The sequence below is a fragment of the Callospermophilus lateralis genome, unplaced genomic scaffold, assembly GCF_048772815.1.
Source record: "Callospermophilus lateralis isolate mCalLat2 unplaced genomic scaffold, mCalLat2.hap1 Scaffold_65, whole genome shotgun sequence".
In the NCBI taxonomy this organism is placed as follows: domain Eukaryota; kingdom Metazoa; phylum Chordata; class Mammalia; order Rodentia; family Sciuridae; genus Callospermophilus; species Callospermophilus lateralis.
The window spans coordinates 106795-123638 of record NW_027514826.1 but is presented as its reverse complement, the minus strand read 5'-3'; the positions used below and the strand labels follow the sequence as shown (position 1 = coordinate 123638).

Here is a 16844-nt window from a genome sequence, read left to right as displayed (position 1 = left end):
TTCAGGAAAGATTTTCTCAGATCCTAATTTTGTTCTCCTGTGGAATAGTAAACAGTTTTGCATTTATTAGTAGATCCACTTCATCATTTCTATTTTTTGTATACATCTATATTCTGTATATTGTCCTTTGGACTGTTTTTAATGTCTCCCTAGTTTCTGCATTAATTAATAACTAATAAAATCATTAAAACATGTTCATTTTACGTTTGAAAATCATAAATTTACTTTTTTGAAACGATAATGTAGCCTTTTCAGGATTTTATGAGATTTATCCACTGAAATAACCCTGGGCATTATTTTGTTATTAGACATCCTGCCTTCCTTTATAACCCTTCCTTTCTTGTGACCTTGGGCTGTCAGATCCTGGAGTTATAGTTCATATAGTTCACATATTCTAACAAAGGTGGCTGAGGAAACACTGTCTGGTTGAAACACTACCATTAATACTTATAGGTCATCCCATCAAGATAAATCCCATCTTTAGATGATCAAATTGTTTGAAATGACCAAAACTTTTCCCGTTCAGCACAGTGTATACGCAGGCCTTGAGAAGAGAGCTTCCAGTTTGATAAGAACCAAGCTTCATGGACATTATGCTCACCTGCAAAATTTTCCCCTAAAATTTCCAAAACAGAGGCAAGAGTAGCCATTAGTCTCACTAATGCAGGTGGCCTCATTTGCATATTGGTGATTCTGGCAATTTTCTATCTCCATTTCACAGTTCACACCAGTGTATCCAGGCTCACACCTGCAGTGGTAGGCCGCGACTCTGTCAGAGCAGTTGCCATGGATACAGGGGTCTGAAAAGCATTCATCAATGTTGAGTTCACAGTGTGTTCCTGACCATCCCAAGGGACAGGAACAGTGATACGAGCTATAGACGTCTTCACAATTTCCTCCATGCAAACAGGGATTGGAGTTGCAGACATTTAATTGTAAACAGCCAGTAGCCACTGAATTTGTAGAGATTTTAAGAAACTGCTCTTCCTGAGGTTTATTAGTGAAACCATGAGCATTTTCAAAGTAAGAGAGATAAATGCCTCCTATTTCTATTGTACTTAGACACCCTTGCAGGCCCTTCCTATTGTTAAGAGCTCTGTCACCCACATAAATGTCTGTATTGTCCTTCAAAAAGTTGAGGTTTCCAGTAGCGATTGCACTGGTCATGAAAGGTGTTTGATGGTCCACTTCCATTTGCCACTTGGAGGCCTGGGCCAGTGGATCTATCATGGAAAGAGCCACTTGGTGCCATGTGCCATCATTCACTGACTGCAGACTTGTAAGATGTAGCACATAAAAGCTGTTGCCACTTCGCAATTGAAAGAATAATCTGGACTCTTGAATGCTAATATTAAGAAACTCAGGCTCTTTTTCTGCATGCAATATTATCACATTTGCATCTTTTGTTCTGAATCCAAATGTGATATTGGTGAGTTCTTGGGTAATGTTCCCATTACTTCTGAATAATATTTCATTGCTTTGTCCATTAAAAACAGCATTTGCAATACCTAAAGAGAGAAGACAACACTAATTAGCAACTTTATTAAGTCTATAATATGTGCTTAATTAGCTGCATTAATAGTAGTGATCATCACGTTAATGATATCATGTGTTGATTGTTTGACATGGTGGGTACTGTGCTAGTTGTGTTTTTTTAATTATTTCAAATAAAAAACTCTTGACTACAAGTATGGTTATTATCTTCATTTTACTAAAGAAGGAATAGAGACTAACAGAAGCTAAGCAGTCTGCTTATGTTTTTTAATTAATAGATAATAAAGCCACAACATAAAACATGGATGGTCTAATACCAAAACGCAAACCAGACTTTTCTTTTTCATTGATATTCTAATGCATGCCAATTTTTATTTTCCACTAGAACCCCAAAATAAGGCACTGATGATCCATTTCATATGCAAAGAAATTGAGCACCAAGAAATTACAAATCCAGCTATAGCAACACAGAAGTCCAATAGTAGAGACTGGTTTCTGATGAAGCTGTCCAACAGGGAGGAAAAGGTAGTATTCCTGCTGGGTGCAAAGGTACACACCTCTAATCCCAGCTACTCAGGAGGTTGAGAAAGGAGGATCACAAATTCAAGGCCAGCTCAGGGAATTTAGCAAGACCCTGTCTCAAAATAAGCTTTTAAAAAAAGTTTAGAGCACCGCTGGGTTCAATCCCTAGGACCCCCGGCCCACAACACACAGACATGTGCATTCCCAATGACTGGGTTACCTAACCTGGTAAAAATCCAAACTACCCACTCTCCACCTATCACCAAATATTTTTGTGTGACTGGGAAAAAAATATACAGCCAAATCAACCACCTCTACCTCATCATTACCATGTACTATTTGGAAGCAGAGCAGTTTGGGGTACTCATTGCATTTTTCTATTAAAAGGTTGTTAAATCTATAAGATTATTAAATCACAACTTGTTCTCTGGAAATGTTTGAACTTATCTCAGTCTCCTGTTTGCATTCTTGAGCAAATAGGAGAAAAAGTGCCCCAGCTTTCCACCAAGTCTGAAACTTCACAGTCCCCAGATGCACTCTGCTTCTCATCCTGTTAAAATGGATGCACCTTCCATGACCCTGTGCAAGGCCAACCTGGTCAGCAATGTGTTGGGTCCCGTTTATATTCATCCCACTCTGCTTCTTCCTTTGCTGTTCCCCTCCCCATCAATACTCTTCTAATGGTTTCCTATTCTCAAGGTCTCCACTTTCTTATCTACCATTTTCTCTTTAGTACATGCTACTCAGGTTCTGTTCCAATCACCTCACTAAAACCACTCTTGTTAAGGTCACAGTGACCTCCACATTATCCAATCCAGTAGTCAATTTGCCATTTTCATTTTTTTCCCACTTCTCAGTAGCTATTGACCTTGAAACACTGTCATTACTCAATGTGCGAGGCAATATACCCAACCACTGTCATCTTTCATATAGACTAATTACTTATTAGGGTCCCTATTTCTGTGATGCTGAGGGTGAATCCAACCACCACTCCTTAGCCCAAGACCTCGATTAGTTGCCATCATATCTAGAAAGCCTAAGTCTTAAACAATACTCACAGGAGGGTTTTTTTATGCTGCTGAGGATTGAACCCAGTACCTCGCACGTGCTTGGTGAGTGCTCTACCGCTGAGCGACAACCCCAGCTCCTCACAGGAGTTTATGTGATATGACCCCTGGTTAAGTTTCCAATTCCAATTCCTTCCACTCTCTTCCCTATTCACATATCCTGCCACTCACTGAAGATAGCAAGCTTCTCCCTGACTCAGATCTTTTATACTTGCTATTACTTAAACCTGGAATATTCTCCCCTAGGCCTTCCTGTACCTGGCTCCTCCTCAGCGTTGATAGCTGCTCAAATGTCACCTCCTCTGGGAAGCCTTCCCTGACTATCCAATTTAAAACAACTTTTGCCCTGTGTTTACTCTCTGTTTCACTCTGGGTTTTATTTTCTTCATAACTCCTATCACATTTGAAGTTTAAAATTGTATACTTGTTCCTTGACTGTCTTTCTGTTCTATAGCATGGGCTTTTTGAGATCAGAGATCTCTGTCTAGAACTTTGCCTAACACACAATAGGTGCTCAGGAAACTTTAGTAAATGAGTAATCGATGAAAATAACTTTCTCCTTTATTTTGGAAATGACATGATTATAAATCACAGCAAGAGAAAATTAAAGTGTATCATTCAAGTTTTATTATTTGACTAAATTAAAATCTCATTTGATTTCATTGTTTCTGATTGTTGAGGTTTTTTTTTTTTTCCTCCAACCAGGTTTTTGGGTAAGAATTAAGGAGGGAAAGAGCAATGAGTGACTCATATTTTAAAGTAAATGTTAAAATAACAAAATTCTGAAATCACTTCTTGAGATATAGGTAAAAACCACGATGCACATAACATTTTTTCTTTGACTTTTCTTTGGGGTACTTTGCCATAATAAACACACCTGTATCTAAGGTGAGTTGTAAATTTTTAAATCTTGGTTTAATCCTAGTGGGACACAGAGATACAGATGATTAAAGATCTAAAGGCCAAACTCAGAGTAATGTATGAGCCGTGCTCTCAAGAGTATGTTGTTCTGTTACACTTAATCTTCTCAATATATTTTATTTGAAAAGAAAATACAATACAGTCATAAGGTCACACAAAATTTAAAGTATACAAAGAAGAAAAATGAATCCATGGTTCATATCTGTCAATTATGAAACTGATATACAATTCCTATTGTAAACCTCCTATTGATTTCCATTTCTGTCTGCACTAAGATAAGTCATACTTCGAAAAGAAGGCTGTTGGGATATTTTGGGGATGTTGGAGCCAGCTTCTTTTCCTTTTGTAGTAGTCATGGTACAGCAGTGAAGATTCACTTGTTTCTGATACACATGTGGGCCAGTCCAAACTGCTTTGGGTATATGCTGTTCTTGGGCTGCCACTGATTTTTGAAATCCTACTCTTTTCATTTCCCCTGTGGAAATGTTCCAAGTGAATTGAACGCTGTTGTAGAACAAAGCTGGGACTAGCAATAGTAATATTTCTATCAAAAGAGTAACAATAAAATTAATAGTTCATTTTCATTCATCATCGTTTTCAACAAGCATGTCAGAGATAGAAGAATGGAAAATGTTGCACTTAAAATCTGTGCTGAGCTAGGAGTGTCGCTCAGTAGTACAGACTTGACTAGTATGCACAAGGCCCTGCTGGATCTAATCACCAATTCTACATAAATAAATAAATAAATAAATCCGTAAAGTTCTGTGTTGGTTAGAAACCATTTTACTTTCTATCAACTCATCATGCTTCTATTTGTATGTAGTAGGTATTTCCTAAAAATGAGTTATAAATATACACATTCCTCTAGAAAATTTCCTCAAGTATATCTACAGTTTACCATGTATCATATCTATCTTTTAAAATATAGAAACATAAAAATAAATGTATTCTCTTGTCTTCAGTTATGTCAGGCATAGTCTAAATGGGATGTTGGAACTGACCTTCAGCCACTCTCACATCTAGTTCCATTCCATTATTTTAGTGCAGTGTTTTTAAATATATTTTATGTATATTTTTATTGTAAGAAGATAATATACTTATATGTAGAGCAGTTAAGTGAATAACTGATTTGCAGAAAAATAAGTAAATTTATTCATTTAACAAATATTTATGACAACCTACTATGATGTTTGGCACTCTTCTAAGGGCCAACAGTGAATTAAATAACTACATAGAAAAATTTCTTGCACTGTGAAACTTATTTTCTACTGAGGAAAGAGGTGATAAACAAATAAACAAAATAAACACATACATGTATATCAAAATACTCAAGAACAGATCAGGTGCAGTGATGCACACCTGTGATCCCAGTGGCTCTGAATGCTGAGGCAGGGGGATTGCAAGTTTGAGGTCAGCATTAGCAACTTGTGGAGGCCCTAAACAACTTAGTGAGAACTTCTCTCAAAATAAAATATAAAAAGGGCTGTTGCTCAGTCACACAGTTCCCCTAGGTTCAGTACCACACCCCACAAAAATATCAAGGAATAGTAAGAGATATAAAGAAAAAAACAGGTAGGAAGACCCTGGCATCCAAATTTGAATGAAATGGTGGAGAGAAACTGTGAAGCTCTGGGCTGAGAGAGTGGAAGAGGTTTATGGGGCCTGAGTGATGAGGTAAAAGATTGGAATGAGACAGCAGAAGTATTTTGAGCACAAATCTTCAGAGGTTTGTTTTGTTTTACTCACTAGAAAAGGAAGTAGAGAAATGGGAAATCACAGGTGGGAATTTGGGGAAGGGAGGTCATGGGATATATTTTGTAATGAGGAAATTTGATGGAATGTTTATCTGCTAATGGAAAAACTATTGATGTTGGAGAGTAAGAGAGAAATTCTAGGAGCAAAATGTTTAGCAGCAGAATCTTTGGATAAGGGGAAGGGATTCAAATTCAATTTAAACAGAGGATGGGCTATATCTTGGGCTGTGCGTTATTTGAATTAAGAGAGGAGACAGCACAGAAATGACAGTGTGGTTACTTTGTGAAAATGTCAAAAAATCCTAAGTGTGGTGTTCAAATCATTAACATTTGAGAAATTGTGCTCTGTAGCACTGAAAGGGGCAGAGGAATCTTTCACATAAAGGGATGCAGTCCTGGCCAGTATCACCGGGTACCTAATGTGTTTGTTTATATACATAAGAATCTGCAATCATCACAAAGAAACCTATAGATTTCGGTACCCCTATTTCACAGGAAAGGAGGCTTTAGACCATAGAGATCATGTGAATTACCCGAAGTTAAAACGGCAGTGAGCTAACACCAGCACGTTTATTCTGTATTTCTAATAATGAGGAAGGACAGTATCACCCGGTTAACTCTTTAGAAATCAGCTTTAAATGACCAAGGACTCAGATTTGGTATTGCTACATTCTCCATTTCCCATGCAGACACACAGGGCAGGATAAAACAAGAGACTAATCTGGATTTTTATACTACTCATATCAGGTTAATTATACTACTCACAGAAGGGTGAACAACCATCCACTTATTTAATAAGTTGACCATGTCTGTTTATTTATTTATTTATTTGTTTCCTATCAGAACAACTTAAACGTGCCAAATTCATTGGAAGGATAACAGTCCTGAGCTCTACGTACATTCGAATCCTTTGGGCACCAACCGGCACTGGGCACTGGGAGGGCAAGGGCTGCGTTCACACCACCGAACCTCTTCACAGGCTTTCCCAGCTGTGTTTGCAGGGCAGGAGCAGGAGAAGTCGTCCCACAGGGAATAACAAATGCCTCCATTGTGACAGGGATTGGTCTGAGCAGGGATAAAAAAATCATCAAAATCATTGGCAATTAGATGTGGAAATGTTAAAGGTGACAACATATATCTGTTATTTTAAAATGCCAATTTTCCTATATCTTCAGATTTTAAACATTTAACATGGATTTTAAGTATATGGAATAAAACTGAATGTTACCATTGCCCACTGTTTTCTAAAAGAGCAGCAAGGAAAGAGCAATGGAGAGAGGGGATGGGGAAAGAGAAAGGGGGAAAGAGAGAATGGGAAAGAAAAAGAGGAAATATAAAATCAATGTATAATACAAGGATGCTTGTTAAAATGCTGTATTTTACAAATTATCCCATATTTTCACATGCAGTAATTATTTGCAATAAGGATTATTACTTTTATTTTTACAGATGAGGGTCTTTCTGTTGTGGAAATGAAAATGAAGCTTGGTACCTAGATCCTCTGGGTCCCAATGCAATGCCCTCCCTCACCATTTGCTCTGCCTCTGAATCAGAGACTCATTGTTCTTAATTCAGGTCTTACAAGTTCACTCACAAAATATTCAAAATAAAAATATTTTAAAAGAAAATTTTTTAGAGCCTGACTGTGTGTATCCCAGGTCAACTATTAGCAAACCATTCAGGATAGTTACATAACTTTATTTTTATTTTTATCTCTTAATTTTTTTTTAGGGCTGAGGATTGAATCCAGGGCCTCACCCATGCAAAGCACATATTCTACCACTGAGCCACACCTTCAGTTTGTTACATAAAATTTAGTTTCTTTATAAATAGTATAAAAGGGGATAATAATATCTGGTTTATACAGTAATCCTTCAACAGAATTAATGGATTAGTCTATGTAAAATAGTGCCTGGCACATTAGAAGTGCTCCTATAGTAAACTCATAATGATTCCTCTGTGTATATTTAGGACTAAGGCTAGTCTGTGACCATAGTTGGAGCTCAGTAAACATGTAACACACATCAATATGCTTTCTTCTTTTCCTCTGAAAGCTCATGCAGAGCTGACAGTTTCATACAGTTAATGTAGCCCTTAGAAGAGCATATAAAGTACATAATATAAAGCATGGGTTGTGAGAAATTTCAGAGGAATTCAAATTTAAAAAAAAAAAAACTCTCAGATTTTTTTTCTTGCTGAAGTAATAAAAGTTTAAAACAACAATAGCTTGGTATTTAAGATAAAGTTAATTGAGTCTTTTAAAAGAGTTAGTTCAGTTAAGCCTATAGAGTGCCATAAGAGTTTAAGAATTAGAATATTAATATTCTTAAGAAATTTGATTGATGTGGGGTAGGAAATATGTAACTGAAGTTATTATCATTGTTAAATATATCATGATGCCAATAAGTCCACTAAAATTTATCAGAAATCATGCAGTCTGTTGGGAACATAGATATTTAACAGGTCTTTTGCTGATGGGCCAGTAACATTGTTGTCAGGTACAAAGGATGGTTTTATTAAATTGCATGTTAATAAAATAAAAATTTAGCATACAATATGTCCATAGTTGGTACAAATAACCCTACCTTGCAGATGTTGTCTCCGAGACAGCCTTGAGTCACATTGACAAGAACTGGACTGTGGGATGCACTGTTTGTGGAATTTGGAAAGAATTCCAGATTTTGGTTATTTAATCTTACATCTTGGATACAGCCTTTGAAGAAGCCACCATAAATTTCAGTCTCTTTCTTGTCAGGTAGGCCACCAAAGTAGATGACATCTCCTCTCTGGATTTTCCATGTGGCAACAGAAATAAATCCAAGGTTTTGTGAAGATTGATATAATTCAATTGTATTTGGCTTGATTTTCAAAGTCACTAAGTGGACATTTCCATCACTAAGAACAAATTCTACTGTGAATTTGGGAGAGCTTGGAGTCAGCAGTGCTAATCTTCCATGCTCTAGCCAGACACAAATGTATTGGTAAGTGCTGTTTTTCAAAGTTAGAAGTAAGCCCGATGGACGATTTGTTTGGACAAACATGGAGAGGCTGAAGTTCTGTCCATAACTCCTGTCAAGATTAAAGACAGCATATCCAGTGGAGTCATCCTGGCCAAATCTGCCTGCCACATACTCTTCGATGTCAAAATGGAAGAGGAGAAACAAAGAGGAAACATCTTGAGACTCAAAAGGAAGAAGGTACAGAAGGGGAAAATTTTATATCTACACACACATACACATTTTTTTTTGTGTTCAGGACAGACTTACTGAATAGACTAACAATTTGGCCTCATTTTCTGTAATTCTGAGTTTACTTTATCCTGAAAACAACTGCATTTGAGTCTGTAGTTCATGAATGAGGCCATCGAACACAAAAGAGAAAAAACTAAAGAACCTCCCCTTCACTGCCCTAAAATGCTGGGGCTTAGTGGTGAAATGTCAGACACTATATTGCATTCCATCTTGGAAGAAATTTGAGATTTTTAACCATATTGTTCAGGCAGGCTTCATCTTTGCTATTTGTAGGCATGCTGGAGCCAATGAATTATTAAACCTAATTATTTTTTTTTGTAAAGGACAAAAATCAAGAATTTGATTAGTAAATACTCTTTGGGATGATACCCCACATAATGAGGCAGGACAGAGGATCAAAAAAAGAGGAAGACTCTTCCTTCTGTGTCCTGCTTGGGAGGAGAAAAGGAGAGAGAAAAGAGAGCAAAGAGGAATATTGACCCCTTTAGGTCTTTCTTATGGTTGAAGGAGTTAGAAATGCGCAAAAGAGGCAATATCAGTGATGCACTCCACCTCAAGAAAACTCAAGACGTGTAAAAATGAAACCTGCATTTAAAAACATCGGTCCGGTAGTAGGAGCAAATATTCCTATCCTTATCAAATTTATATACTAGTAGGGATAAACATATATGGCACAGATAAGAAAGCCAGCTGTGTAGTATGTCAGCACACTAGAGATCATTTAGTATAAAACAAGTCATAGAGAAATAGAATGGGAAGATTTGAGAATAGGGATGGGATTGTAATTTTAAATGGAATAATAAGGAAAGAACTCTCTAAGAAGTAATATTTGAGCAAAAACCCAAAGAGAGGGACATTACTGCAGTAATTCAAGAAAGGATAATGATACCTTGAATCAGGAGGTGGTGAGAAGTAGTAGGAGTTTTAAAATACTTTAAAAGTAGAACAAATAGAATTTTCTAAATCAAGTACATCTTCAAGATTTTGGACCAGCAACTAGAAGCCTGGAATTTCCATTTGTAATGATGAGGAAGAAAACTGGAGGAACTGATTTCGGAGGAAAATGGGAGTCCACATAAAATTAAAGATGCCTTATTAGATATCTACATGGAAATGAACACTGGGTAGTTGCCACAGAAATTCAGGGAAGATGTTCTGGGATAACTATAATAATTTGGTATTTTTCAGCGTACATGAAGGATTTAAAGACAGAAGACTGAATGGTACCATCACAAAAGTAAATATATAGGAAGTAAAAGAAGTGGTACAGGAACTGAGCCTGTCGGTTCCAGACATTTGGAGGCAAAGGAGATGACAGAAGAGGAATCAGTAAGATAAGGGAATCCAGTTAGACTGATACCCTGTAAGCACACTAAGGAGTATGTGTCACTCAACTGTGTTTGCTGTTGTTAAAAGGTCAAGTGAGAGGAAGACTAAGAAATGCCCATTACGTCTTGCTACCTAGAAATCAATGCTGAACTTGACAAGAGCACTGTCTTAAAAATATTGCTGTCTTTGGGTTTTTGCATCCCTGTCCTAGAAGAAAAGCACATCTGAAGTGTTTAAATGTCATCATATGGTTTAGCTAAAGTTTGGCCAAAAGTTAGATGTATTTTAGTTCAGCTGAGCTTTAGTGAAACTTGCTTAGGCAGCCATCTGTTTGAAGACCTCCTGCATAACAGGCTATATTTTCAGAGCTCTGACTTGATTTCCTATGGAACATAGCAGTTTGAATCTTCATTTGGAGACCTACCTGCTTCAGGCAACTACAGATAGCTTTCAAAGTGTACTGTTAGATAAAATATCCTCTTTGAAGAGGTTAACAACTCTGAATACACTGCAGCACTTTCATTTACGATAAAAATGCTTACTAAGAAGATTTGGCTCTTGAAGCTTAAGGATTGAGGATACACACAAAATCATTCAATCTCAGAAGTCCCTGCTGATCAATCTAGGATCCCTGCAGTATCATTTTGCAGACCTCAACTAAAAGACAGAATACAGAGTTGTTGCCCCCCATACACCTTGAGAAGCTTGACTCTTTAGTAATCCTATTCTTCAGAATCATATACAGTTAGTCAGCATGTATGATGTGCTACAAGATTTTAGAAATACCTGAAGCCAAATTTGATTTCTCTGTGGAAATGGAAGGGATAATTCTCATACATGTTGGTGATATATGTCCTGAAGATCAGTGGTAACATATGCAGATGAAAAAAAAAATTGACACGCTTTAATGATTGATGGAACACAAGATGAAATTTAATGAGAATAAATAAAAGGCGCTTAGATCAAAAAGTGCCTCATAGGTTTTTGGGAGAGAAATAGGATTCTATGACATTGTGAATGACAGTGACTCCAAGTGAGATACTCATGTGATGTAAGTACAAGAAAAGTGGCAGAGCATCAGTCTAATGTTAGGCTGCAACATAGAAGCATGTTATCCAGAATAAAGGAGGTTGAGGTCTTGTGTCACCATGTATCATCAAGCACATCTGTCACATTTTAGAAAGAAGACAGACAAGCAGGTATACCACCAAGAAGCAGGTGACAACATGTCTGAAGATTGTGCCATATGGAAAATTTAGAAGAAACTAGGATGTGTAGCATGATAGATGTGAAAAGTTTGATAGTTCTAGATGCTCTTCTTCAAGTATTTAAGCATCCTTAGGAAGAAAAGGTGTTAAGAGTTATATGAGCATATCTTCAGGAATTATAACATGACCAATAAATGAAAGCTTTGGGGAAATCACATTTTCTTTAGACACAAGGACAGAACTGTTCAGGGAAATTTTGACAAGAAGGAATGAGTGAATTCACCATTCCTGAAGGTATTTAAGCAGAGTTTTGGGTCCATACACTTGGCAGGCACAACAGTGTAAAAAAAAACAAACAAATCCAACCATGGCATGAAATTTCTTCTATAGATGTGAATTTGTAATTCTAGAAAGATAAGATTCCCAAAGTATAGGTGTATAATTGAAGATAAATATAAATTGTTTTTATAAATTAAATATTCTCCCGAAGGAAAGATATAGGTGGTGCATTTATTCTGAAGAATATCTTGGAAACTCTGTGTTCTTACACACAATCGACCCAAGGTAAGCTGGGACCACCTTACAGACAGTTTTGGGTCTAAGCTTAGGGAAACCCTTCAGAGTTTAGGCAAATTTTAAAAAGATTGACTTTAAGATATTACAAATCCCTATGCTTTTTGTATTTAGTCAGTCAATGAAATTCTCTATCAGGTCTGCTTAATACTTGCAGTGTGTAACAAGGTTGGGAAATGTTTTCCAAAAATCATGATTTGGGTGAATTTTGTGTCTTTCTGCTTGTTAGTACCTATCCTCCCTCTTGAATACACACATAACAAAGAAAGTCCTTTTTTTCCAAAAAATTATTTCTTTTACAAATGAGATTTACAACAAATTTCTGATATTCAACTAATGGTAAAATTCTAAGAGCATTTACAAACATACAATTGCCAAAAGATGTGTAATTACTGCATTTAAGCATCTTTTGTAAAAGGAATATGCTCCACACAAAACATTTCTCATAGACAACAGCCAATATAGAATATTTTATTTTTATGACTAGAGGTGATAAGAAAAATGTAATTTTTCTTAAACTTATCCCAAGTATTCAAAAAAGAAAAGATTTTACAGAACTTGTTATAATCTCTTGAAGCCAAACATTCTCACGGGGATTGAACAGTTTTAAATAGTGTAAGGATATAAGGATATGGGGGAAGTAGAGGGAATATAAGCAATTCAGGAACTTGGCTTAAAAAGTTCATAATTTTCCAAGTTGGAAAAAAATGCACTAAAGAAAACCAGAGCCCACTGGATTAGCATCTCTTGAATCTATCTGCTAGGACAGTGAGCATCGCCATGGTCAGCATTAACCTCGAGGGTCACTACATCTGGAAGTCAGTCAAAGTGAGTCAGCATCTGTTTGTTATTTTGTATATGTACTAAAAATATTGCCTTGGGTCAATTAAATTTTTCTTCAAAAAGTGAACCATCGCCTCAGCATAATTTCCCCTTTTCTCCTTAAAAAAAAAAAAATCACGAAACAACTTGCCATTCTGTTTAAAATATTACATAGAGTGAGTAGATGCCATTCCTCATTGTCAAACAGTTCCATGATTTGTAATGAATATTGTGGGAAGGGGGAAACCCGTGAATAGTTTCTAATAATTCTTAGCCATTTGAACATTGAGTAGGGTATGGGCTAAGACTGGTTTTAATTTTATTTCATATAAAGCAGAGAAGACTATTTACCAGATGTTGTCCTACTTGGAGTTACTCTAAAATCTTGGAGTAAATTACAGCTGAACTTCAAAGCGGTCTGTTACAATTACCTCTCAGACTTTTTCAATGCATGATAATAATAATAAAAAGAAACAGGTATGTATTGATCACTATCAACAGCAATTTTTACATGATGCTGGAAATAAAGGATTTTGAAATTTATTTCAAACCATGATTTGCTAGAAAAATCAGATCAACTTGTTTATGGCATCTACCAAGTTTTACTATTGTTACTTTTGACTCCCCCCCCATCCCCACCGACTCTCTCTCTTCCTTCCTTCCTTTCTTTCTTTCCCTCTGTAAGACCTCTATCTATTTTTTCCAATGCAGTTCTGGCAAAACTTGTTTTTGTCACTTTGCATGAAATTAGTGTTCTGTTAAAGTGCTAAACTTAAGCATGATTTTAGAGCAAGTATGAATTGCATAGAAAGAAGATTGAGGAAGTGAATATTTACTGGGACTCTACTAAGCACAACAGACTATGCTAATAGGTGGCACTGACTAGTTTTGTGAATAAAATCCTTTTACAAATGAGATTTACAACAAATTTCTGATATGCAACTAATGGTAAAATTCTAAGAGCAGGTACAAACAGCAAAATGAAAACCCATTTGAATAGGAGCTATTTGCTTATTGTTTTATTTTTCCGACTGAGAGAAACTCAGGTCTCCTATGAATCCACTCAAAATGAACACACAGCCCTGCACTCTTCTGTTTTCTCATTAGTGGGCAAACAGCAGCGTAAGTCCTGAGGTTCATTATGCTTCATATCAGTAATAGCAAGGCTGTCCTTGTGATTGCTCTGCTCTGGGGACAGCATTCCTAGGCACCTATCCCCTTTCACCTCTCACACAGTTGGGACCTTCATAGGGCCTGTAGCAGTCACACTGGTAGCTGAGCCACAAGTTGATGCAGCGTCCTCTATTCTGACAAGGTTGACTCTCACACCAATCCTTCCTCACGCAGCCTGCCTTGACATTTAACGACAAGCCAGATGAAATGTTCTCCCAGGTAATGGGATTCAAATCAAATTTAATGTCTTGGAGACAGCCTACAAACGAAGGTGTGGATGGGATATTATAGATGTTAAGCAGAGTGACTGCATTGCTGGCTGATCCCACTGGTAAACCACCCAAAAAAGAGTTTTGAAAAGCACATATTGATTGAGTCCTTTCAAATGGAGAAGGAGCTTTAGTGATGCATTTCTCTGTACAAGAGCTGCTGGCTAAGGTAAGGGTCACAGTCTCTGCAAATATTACCTCCACTGAATGCCACTCTCCATTGCTGGTGTTGTGGGAAATGTACAGAAGCACTTTTGACTGATTATGAACTTGAATTGATAAGTGAATGTAGCCACTTAGTAACTCCATCTTTACAAATGTGTCCCTGTTCCCTTGGAAAAGTAGAAGTGCTGTTGGCTGAACAGTCTGAAACCTGAAGGCTATGTTACAAACTGAGTCCTTGGTTGTATGTGGACCACTTGTGACCCATAGAAAGCCATTGCCCTCAAATGAAAGTGTGGTGACAGTTTCACACAATGATCCAGTATATCCAGGTAGACATAGGCAGCTGAATCCATGTTGGTCATTTTGGAAGTGAGGTATGCAGACTCCATTGTTTAGACATTGGTGATGGGTGCAGCCCAGGAGAATGTCAGAACAGTTCTCTCCTCCATAAAATGTTCCAGAAAGGTTGTCAAATGGGCAATGGCAAGTATAATTCCCAAGTAAACTCTCACAAGTACCACCATTTTAGCAAGGGTTTGATGAACATTCATTGATGTCTTCTTCACAATGAATTCCTGTTAAATAATAAACAATAGGTTAGAAATAGGTATATTCAATATGATTACATGACTGCTTTGATTCTACACCATGTACAGTCAAAAGAATGAGAAGTTATACTCCATATATGTTTGCTGTGTCAAAATGCATTCTATTGTCATGTATAACTAATTAGAGCAAATTTAAAAAATAGATATATTCAGATTAGAAATAGAAATTTCACATAACTTTCATGTATAATCTCCCAGTTTAGACATATCTGAAATTCAAAACTGTAAAGGAATAAAATATAGTTCTTGAGGAAGACTAAGATCAATTTGACCATTCCATGTACATTGTAATGAGGAGAGCATTCATGATAGACTTTGAATTCTTTCTGTAGAAATAGATCATTTGTTGATTACAGTGATTGATTCAAACTACCACTGTCAGATATACATTGAGCATTAAATACCATAAAAATAAAAAAGGGAAAATATTGCTCTTGGAACTAATCCTACATATAAATGACTAATTTGTGGATGTCTTTTGCAATTTATAGTAGTTAAATAATAAGTTTATCCATTTATTTCACTCTATTCTATTTGGAAATAGTGATGTTTTCTTCTATCTTATTTGTGTGCCAGATAACTCCTAAAACCAAAATTTGAAAAATACAAAGACCTGGACATCTCACACTATGGAGCTCTTAAGTAGATGAAAGTTCCCATTTCCTCCTTCCCAACAATTCTAGAATAAAACAAGGCATCTATCTCATATCAAGCCCCTGCTTAAAATTTTTACTTCATTTTTCTTTACTCTTTCCTAACTCCAAGCCGAAGAAAGACATCCAGTAAAATAATTATTAGAATTTATTTAATCAATGTAATAGGAAGAAATATAATACCATTTAAGAATTATGATGAATTCAAATGAACAAATAATGAAAACAAAATTTGATATATGTGAAACACTTTATGATTTCTTCAATACCTTCCTCCACAATTGTCTGAGGTATTCAAGGCAGATATTCCTAGTTCATTTTCACAGAAGAAATGGAAGTTTAGGAAGAACAAATTCTAAATACCAAAGATAATTTATAATGTGACCCTAAACTATGTTTTAAAAAATCTAAAGTGATATTGTTTTTTATTTGACAACTTAGTGCACTCTTTTTTACTGTTGTCACCAGTACATATACTGCAAATAATGCGTAAATCATACAAATCAATTGAAGGGGGAAATATACTTTACCCAAAAGAGAGTAAGACTGAAATCTTTAATAGGCACAAGGCTTCTTGATGGAAAAATCCTTTTCTAACCAAAGGATCCTGATGCATTAAGCAGCTCTGCCTTTTCTCATACATGAATTATTAAGTCATGCCATCATGTTTTTACATGTAAAGAATAAACATCACACTCAGATTAAAGAGCTTTGGCAATAAAGTTCCCAATTAACTTAATATCTGAATATATGTTTTAAAAAATTTAATCAAAAGGATGTTAGATATGGTGTTAGATATGAGTTCCATTTAGGCTATATGATCTTAAACAAGATACATTTACTTTCTGTGTCTTAACTTCCTCATGTACAAAATGGGGTGAATAAGAGTGTTTCTTTGTATCGTGGGGTTTTTTAACTGATTAAGTAAGTGAAAACATATACAATGCTCATATCATCATTTGGATATAAGTTCTCAGAGAGTGTCGGCCATTACTAAAAGATAATAAACAAAAGAATTAACCCTCTACTGATAAC

General features: G+C 36.2%; 1 protein-coding gene across 1 annotated transcript in view; it reads right to left on the bottom strand.

Annotated features, from left to right (window-relative positions):
* Positions 1–16844, bottom strand: part of LOC143389792 (protein crumbs homolog 1-like) — a 73669-nt gene that overhangs the window by 40334 nt on the left and 16491 nt on the right. The window contains 4 exon segments of the mRNA XM_076842598.1: positions 602–1508; positions 6658–6823; positions 8344–8891; positions 14167–15123. Of these exon segments, the coding sequence (XP_076698713.1) occupies positions 602–1508; positions 6658–6823; positions 8344–8891; positions 14167–15123 (2578 nt within the window).